The following is a 9,195-nucleotide window of genomic DNA, read 5'->3' as shown; positions in this document are numbered from 1 at the left end:
TTAAAGAAAGAAAAAATGCTTTCAATTATGATCTACCAACTTATTTCAAAAATTACTATTTCAAAAACTACTATATTTTTACATCATTATTTATTTACTTATTGACCAATGTAAAAGTCTATCACAGTAAAGAATGATGCAGTGGGAACTACATCAAATTGGAAGTCAAGATATTCATCCATTCATTCCTTCGTTAAACAAACGTCTGAGTACTACTTTAATGCCAGTGGATACTAAAAAAAAAAATTTAAGCCCCTGTAGAAATATAATACCATAGTTCAACAAATTTGAAATGACATTAATCGTAAGACAAACTCTTAAAGAAAGAAAAAATGCTTTCAATTATGATCTAACACCTCTCATTTGATTTTTTTCAATCTATTCAGAAAAATTTGGCAGTTCTTCCTGCCACTGCTTGACATTTTAAATGGCAACCTTTCTTTACAAATCTCAGTACGAAACAAAGCTTCATCTACTTTTGGGTATCTTCCTTTTTTGCATTTTTTGCATTGTATCTTCCTTGTTGCTTTCAAAGAAATGTAAATGGAACTGTAATGATTCCTCCAATGGCAAATGTTTATTTCGCTAATACCAAATTTATATCTCTCTACTTTGGTTCTGCCCTTTCCTCTGTATTTAGTAACTTTTTGTTTCAATGCCAAATCACAGTGAAATCTTTCTGAAGATATTTTAAATGGCAGTTAAACAAAACTTATGCAGTACTGACACTGTGACTCAACTGAAATGGCACTGAATACAGCTATAACTAAGCTTGCACATGCACAGGTACTGAAAACCAGATGAGACAGCCACCTGATAGCAATTGGAAGATACCATTAATTGCTAAGTACATTCCAATTTTAGAGATATTAAAATATGAAAAAATACATCTCTTAGAAACACAGCAGGAATGGCAGCAAACATATAGCACTACAAGGTAAGCACCATTCTGTATACTTTACATGTATTATCTCACAAAAACCTGTAAAGTAGGCAGATCAAGTGCTTCTAGATGAGGAAGTTGAGGCAAGGAGGGTAAAGTAACTTGCCCAAGAGCACAGAGCTAGTACATGGCCAGGCTAGCATCCGAATCCAGGCAGCGTTTGAGTTCAGAGGCTATGCTTTTAACCACCATGCCATCCTGCCTCTCAAGTAAATAATAACTAGCTTTGTGAACTGAGGCACATCAGAAGGGAATCCTTTCCTTATCTGGAAAAGGAGGGAGTTATAATGCATAATTATGGAGTTCTTTTCCAGGATCAAAATATTATAATTCTATAATCTTTTACAGTAAAACTTTGCTCCTATGCTGGTTTCTCCTTAAGCCAATACAATTCAAAGACATTCACTGCCATTAACTGGTAAGTGAAAGAAATGGAACTTTCGTTAATAGTCTGAAATAGACATACTTAGGAAGATACTAATATTTAAGAAAAACACATACTTGAACCACTATTTCTCTTTTTTTAGGGTGATGGCAAAAAGGTTGACTGTAGGTATAAATGATCCAATTTGTGGGTTTTACTCTGCTTGTGTACTCTACTTAGTCATTTAAAATTTTAATCCAAAGTTGAACATATGATTTCAATGTGTCAGTTTTTATAGCGACTCATAATGTAGAGCCCCTCATTCTTCTTAAAATTAAGTTCATGTATGAGGGGAAAAACAATAGATGAATAACAGATGCAAATATTACAACATATTGCCTCTTGACCCAGTTTAGGGTGGAATTAAATGTGCATTACACACTTGACAACTCTTCTGCCCCCAGGGGGGTCGTCACACCCTTCGGATTTTCTTTTACAGACCAAGCCAACTACTATCCCTGCTAGCTAACCCCCCTTCAGGCCCACAGCCTCTGATCAACAGGCAGCCCCGTGATAATTAAAGTAATTTCTAATATTTCACATTGAAGTTATCCTACAGGAGAAGAGTCAGTAAAGGAAAGAGATCAAAACACAGTCTTCAAAGCTTTTGTTATTCTTTCTTAAGTGTCGAATACCATATCAATTTCAGTCTACCTTTCTCTTTTATATACACATATGTATGCATACACATAAAGTAATGTGACCAAACAGAAATAAGAGAAAACATTAATTTTTCTGGAAAAAAGTGAAAAAGGAAGATAAGTGAATACTGACAAAAAATGTGCTAAAAAAAAACAAGTTACAAGATGCTCCAAGAGGGAAGTCTCTCAACCAGTACGTAGGATTAGACTATTATTAATACATACCTTCTCATGCTGCCCGGCTCTTTCATAACAAATGACAACATCTTCCCACATTTCTAGCTTCTCAAATATCTGAAGGGCTGAACTGGTACATCCCAACTCAAAGAGCAAACTCGCAAGTTGACGCTAGAAAAATCAAGTTACAATAATTAACATTTCTTAATGTAAAGAGAGATTTCTGTTTCACTTGCAGGTATATCCTACTCACTGCATGAGCACAGATTGTATATCCAATCTGCCTTTTTAAGAGTCTGCTTATTGTAATAAATGTGTAATTTCTAATATTCCACCTCTACTAATCAGGAATTTGTGACAATACAATACTTACCTTTACTTTAGCAAGCTTCTTTATAGCGAGGAATTTAAAAACAACATAGAAACTGTTCAAAATTATCAATATCAAATTTTTTCCAAGAACTCAAAAGAACTTAAAAAGCAGAAATCAATTATTTCTTTCTTACCAAGAGATTCTCTATATAACAATCTCTGATTTGTAAAGCTTAGATCCAATAAATCAATTTTTAAAACTCTGAGCAGTCAATATAGATGACATAAAATCTATGCATTAGCCCCCTTTATGCATATCTCTGGCTCTTTCTCACTCAGGTCTACTTTGATTTATTTTAAGCACATTCTAACAAACTTAGCTCCTAACTTCTCAGTCCCTGGTAAAGAAAAAGGAGCAAATTGGGTTGAGGTCAGTAAGTGTAAACACATTAAAAAAAACAAATACGTTGTGGTTTATAAGTGGCCCATCCTGCAGGAATGGGAAAAAAAAAATATATCAGAAAGGTTAAAAAAACGTCGGTGAGGTTCCTGAATAAGGTACAACTGCATATTGGTGAGAGCTGTGTTGTTTTCTCTTAAATATGCTTTTACTATTCTTTGCAAATTCAATACTTATTTAAGAGTTAAGAAGCAAACGGGTATGGAAGGTCCAAGATTGACAATATTAGAAAGTAAAATGAATTATGCCTAAAAATTATAAGCTAATATATTATCAAAATAAATAAGGGGAGTCATGCAATATATCTGTATCCCATGAAATAAAGGAGAATTTGGCTATTTTAGAGCATATGATTGGATATTTTCGAAAACTGAATATAGCATGTAGGAGCTTGAACAAATCTTAGTGCTCATGCAGTGAGTAGTTCCATCTTTTCACTTAACAGGTAAAGAAAGTTGGTGACACCCAAGATGATATGGCTAGTTAGTGAGCAGAGACTAATTCTCTTTTCATAATAGAGTGCTGTTATTTTTTTTTTTTTTTTTTTGAGACAGCGTCTCACTGTGTTGCCCGGGCTAGAGTGCCGTGGCGTCATCCTAGCTCACAGCAACCTCAAACTCCTGGGCTCAAGCGATCCTCCTGCCTCAGCCTCCAGAGTAGCTGGGACTACAGGCATGCGCCACCATGCCCAGCTAATTTTTTCTATATATTTTTTAGTTCTCCAATTAATTTCTTTCTAATTTTTAGTAGAGACGGTGTCTCGCTCTTGCTCAGACTGGTTTCGAACTCCTGAGCTCAAACAATCTGCCTGCCTCGGCCTCCCAGAGAGCTAGGATTACAGGCATGAGCCACCGCGCCCGGCCCTATTATTTTTCGATATTTAAAATAACACATAAAGATGTGATTACTCCCTATGATGTACGAAAAGTGATTTAACTTCTTAATGGCTGGGCGTGGTGGCACATGCCTGTAGTCCTGGCTACTTGGGAGGCTGAGGCGGAAGGATCACTTGAGCTGAGGAGTTTGAGGCTGCAGTGACCCACGATGATGCCACTGCACTCTAGCCTGGGTGACAGAGCCAGATCCCATCTCAAAAAAAATAAAAGGGATTTAACTTCTTAATGAAAAAGGATCCCTATCTAACAGCCTAAAGATCCTAAAATACACAGCTTTCTAGAAAGATAAAACATTTAGCCTAAATTCTACTTAAACAGTATTTAAGGTTCTGTTTCTGTTTAGGAACAGATAAAGAGCAACATCCCCAACAGACAGGCTTTGTCATAATAATAGCTCTGAAATGTTTATCTACCACAAACCACGTTATACAAGGCACTTAACAAATTTCACAGATCAGAGTCAAACATATGCTGAAAAATTCCAGCTGTTAACACCTTCTTCATGAAGAATCTACTCCTTCTGACATATATAGCAAAGCATTTTATTTGCTTATGTTTTATTGAGACTCCTTCAATACATAAAGTGGATTCCAATGTGTAACAAGCCTCCTACTTTACCCTGTGTTTAAGAATATAACCTACTTTAAGAAATCTCATATTAAGGATTCTGAACCATTGAATGGTGGGATGGCATTTATAATTCTAAGTCACTACCTGTGTGTATACTCCATGACAGAGAGAACAGGAAGCTGATTAAAATGACAATAGCTACTAAATCATCTAGAAACTGCTGGCTGACACCATTTGACTCCACTTAGCTTCCTCATCTATAAAATGGGAATATTTCGCAAAATTGTTGCAATAAGATAATGTGTGTGAAATGCAGAACAAAGCGCATGCATTATACTAAATGTATCATAAAAGTTGGTTGTTATTAGCTTGTATACAACCCAATGAAGAAATAAGGAAAGGAGGTAAACTAGACTAAAAGTCAGGAAGCCAGGGATCTAGTTCACATATAATTGTGTGATCAATACTGGAAAGTTCATTGCACTGGGCCTCAATTTCTCCTCTGTAAAATTAAAAAATTGGACCAGGTGTCTAAGTTATCTTCAGTGCTAAAATTTTATAAAATAGGGGAACCAGATCTATACAAGTGAACTATGTGGACAAGGAGCCAGAATCTCTACCCGAATAAGGGGTTTTAAGACCTGCCCTAGGTTTCATACATCCTCAGGAAGAGGAGAGCAGTTAATGGCATCTCGCAACATAAAGTATGCCAAATAAATGCTCTCTTTTACTTTTTGTAAACAATTTAGTTACAAGGTTCATTCTCTGGCAGAAAGTCCTTAATGGACTTCTAAATATAAAAATTTATTTTGAAGCTGGGTACGGTGGTGTGCACCTGTCATCCCAACTACTCTGGAGGCTAAGGCAGGAGGATTGCTTGAGACCAAGAGTTCAAAGCTATAATGCACCATGATTGCTCCTATGAATGGCCACTGCACTCCAGCCTGGCAACAATGCAAGACCCCACTTCTTTAAAGAAATTATTTTGAAAATGAAAACATTTATAGTTTTCCTATTATTTAATTTGTAGGATTCTATTTAATATAGTTTTTAATTCTCTTAAAAAGTTTTATGAACCTAACATTGCTTTAATCAAAACAGCAATTTGACCAGGCATGATGGCTCACACCTATAGTCCCAGCTACTGCGGGGGAGTGAGGGATGAGACAGGAGGATCACGTGAGCCGAGGAGTCTGAGGTGACATCACTGCACTCTACCTGGGGCTACTGAGCAAGACTGTCTCAAAAAAAAAAAAAAAAAGCAATTTGAAGTAGTTAGCAGTCTCCAGCCAGACAGACTTTTTTAATTCTCTTAAAAAGTTTTATGAATCTAACATTGCTTTAATCAAAACAGCAATTTGACCAGGCATGAGGGCTCACACCTATAGTCCCAGCTACTGCGGGGGAGTGAGGGATGAGACAGGAGGATCACGTGAGCCGAGGAGTCTGAGGTGACGTCACTGCACTCTACCTGGGGCTACTGAGCAAGACTGTCTCAAAAAAAAAAAAAAAAAAAAGCAATTTGAAGTAGTTAGCAGTCTCCAGCTAGACATTTTTATTCTTTTCACTGAAATATTTGAAAATTCAAACAAATTTAAATCATTCTTTTCTAACGCATTTACCTTTCTAATGCAAAGTATTTTTCATACCTAATGACAAATAACAAAAATACCTGAATGGCCCGGTGAGGTGGTACTTGACAACAATAGAAAATCTTCAAACGTTCCAATACAGATGTAGTTTCATCTTCAAATTGGTCTGCAAGAGCCTTAACAACACATATCAGAATCAGAATCTATATGTGTAATAACTTTAATAAAGACAAGATTCTTATTGTCAAAGTTACATAAATGCACATATAAATAATAAAGAACTCAAGTCATTTTGATAAGGTGATATGTGAATTTTTCTCTTGAATTTCTTTAAGTGTTTAAAAAACTTTACAGTTTATCAACACTTATAGAAACATGTACATTAAAAACGGAATAGGAAAACAGTTTTAAAACTAAGATTTCCTATAACAGTTCATTCAAAGAACGAGCCTTATTGATAAGCCTTTTTAGTTTTTCTAAGAAAAACTATTCTTTAGCATATCTATCTCACAACATAATGCCACTTTGATAATGACACTTTCTAATATAAATCAGAGAAAAATTATATGAAGAACTCATCTAGGATTATTTTCTCAGGAATAAAGTGAAAGAAAAAAGTAGGCCTCTAGTCACAGAGAGCAGGTTCTCTCACTCTTCAGCAACAGAGTAATAAGGCTGGACATTCATTCACACAAGACCATCTGCATGCAAGCTACATGCACTGAAGAACCCCTCTGATGTACTGAAATTCCTCCGCTGGTAGTAAATAATTAAACTCTCAGAAGCTACATCAAGCAGCAGACCAACAAGACCAAGATGGCTGACTCTGAGGAAAGGTACCAGGGCCATCTAAGGCAAAGGCTAGCAGCACTATCTGGCGGTCAAGTGATCACCATCAAAAGAGCTCACATATTCAGCATCAAAGTGAACGCAAACACATTCTGGAATTCCTAGACAAACACAAGGACAGCAGCCCCATTACCACGCTCATCTTCTCCTGCCTCTTCACTTGCCAATCAGTTTATATTAAGTATACATATTTTTCTGTTATTATATACTTATACCTTCTCTCAACTGTGAATTATCATGACCTTTTTTCTATAACGCATACTCACATTTTGTTTGTTTGCCAGTTGACTAGTTTTCTCAGACCTCTCTTATGAGAATTAGATGTTAGTAATATGTCAACTCTGAAGTTCTGCTTTTAATGCACATATTGGGTTAGGTTGGAGAATGTCCTTGTTGTATTTGAGGATGATTAAGCACCACATTGGCAACTTACTCTCCAAAACTTCAGGATACAAAAGACAGTTTACACTGTACTTGCAACTTTTCTGTAAGTTTGAAATTGTTTCAAAGTTTCACAAAATTAATTTTAAAAATGGAATTTTTTTAAAAAAAGTAAAAGAGGTAGCAAGTCCAAATTTCCTCAGAAGAAAGAAAAGGACAGGAATCTACCATGTCCTTGTAAAAACTTAAGTCAAGGAGACCAGTTTCTGAGCAGGGAAACTGCTCCTGAATTGTGGGTTATCTTTATTATACTACGTGGGAGATATATTAGTTAGCCTAAGAATGAGCACAAGTAGAATGAGCACAAATGTGAGAAAACATTCATTACACAACACTTCTTTGACAACCCAAGATGTTATTCAACCAAGTCAGTCAGAACAAATTGAGACATAATCAGACTCCTAACCCATCTCATTCAAAATATGTTTAAAGCTTTCTGGCCTTACTTCACAGTAACTTAATAGCAAAAAGATTGCATGCTTCTGCCCAACGCTGTTTAGTTGTGGGAGGGAGGGTCGAGAAGAATAACTTCTAGCTGAATACATATGGTTACAATGCATAAATAAAGAGATCACTGAACTACTTCACGAAAAGGAGGGCAAATTCAAAACAGGGTAGGGGGAGAAAAATAACTAGAGCTCATTTAGTAATAACAAAAACAAAAGCAACACTGTCAAATTTCCTTTTACTATAAGACCTAATAATATGTAAAAAAAAAAATTTATTTTCAAACAAAACTCATGTTGTAGTTACTGCAACCAGCTAAGACATATTAAGTGCTCAGCATTTCCTGATTTATTAATAAACAGACCTATTACATATTTCAGATACTCTCAGATACTCTGGATGACCTTAAGTGTCTCTGATAGTCTTGGATACTCTTCAAAATGGCAAAGACCACTTGGAGAGAGTGCAGAGAACCAACACTCATTTGAGCTGAATACCATGAATAAGCCCCTGTATAAGGACGTGATTAAGCCATATGCAGGATAAAGATGAAAAACAGAACTATAGCCCATTTTCACTCCCGCACAGAATGAACTTCCTCCTACCTTAGCCATGATAACCATCTACATAAGATTTACATACCAATAAAAACTAAGATTATTAAATTAATATACGAAAGTAAGGGGGGATAGGTGTACAGCTATTTGCCCATTTCCTCTATGGGATCCACCGTACTCTTTTTTATTTGCTGATTTACTAAAAATACTGTTATTGTTACAGTACATCACTAGGTTTCTCAGAGCAAGATTATTTCTAGAAACTCATTCTGAGATAATTCCATCATATTCAACCAAACCAGAGTCCTTTACAGGAAATGGGAAATGCAGTACGGGCAAGTGAAGTCACTTGGATTCTGTTCTAGATCCATCCCCAAGTAGCAAGTCATTTAACCACAATGACACTCATCTATGAGACGATTTTTTAAATGATCCTTGTGCTTCCAATTGTCTATGGGTACGGCTTTATCAAGAGTATTTTGTTTTATTTCAAGCATTTGAGGTTTGTTGGTTAATTTTAGGCACCATTAGCTGAACACAAGTATCAAGCACATTTGTTAGAAGCAAACCAAGTGCCCCAGTAGTCTGGAAGACAATGATAGAATGGAATGGCATTAAAGTGAAGCCTCAATACTGTGTATATTTCTGTGCATAAACATGAACATAAATATGCTCAGTGAGAAAGCTTTGCAAGCTTTCACATAAGCCCGGAAATTTAGGGAAATGGTCTCTAAAGCAGTGTGCACTACCCTTTCACCTACCTATTTTCTCTTTCCAGTTTTTAAATTTCATGAATTTCACACCTGAAAGTCATGGGCACTTGGTCATAAAGTAAAAACTGTATGAGGAGTTAGTCTTTGAGGAAAGATGGTAATGTCAAAAATGG

The 9,195-nt window shown here is 36.0% G+C and overlaps 1 protein-coding gene across 1 annotated transcript in view; it reads right to left on the bottom strand.

Annotated features, from left to right (window-relative positions):
* Nucleotides 1-9,195, bottom strand: part of TTC27 (tetratricopeptide repeat domain 27) — a 163,146-nt gene that overhangs the window by 76,868 nt on the left and 77,083 nt on the right. Inside the window, 2 exon segments of the mRNA XM_012652517.1 lie at nt 2,234-2,356; nt 6,096-6,191. Of these exon segments, the coding sequence (XP_012507971.1) occupies nt 2,234-2,356; nt 6,096-6,191 (219 nt within the window).

Source organism: Propithecus coquereli, unplaced genomic scaffold (genome assembly GCF_000956105.1).
Source record: "Propithecus coquereli isolate 6110/MARCELLA unplaced genomic scaffold, Pcoq_1.0 Scaffold39, whole genome shotgun sequence".
Taxonomy (NCBI): domain Eukaryota; kingdom Metazoa; phylum Chordata; class Mammalia; order Primates; family Indriidae; genus Propithecus; species Propithecus coquereli.
This window is presented reverse-complemented; position numbering and strand designations above follow the sequence as displayed.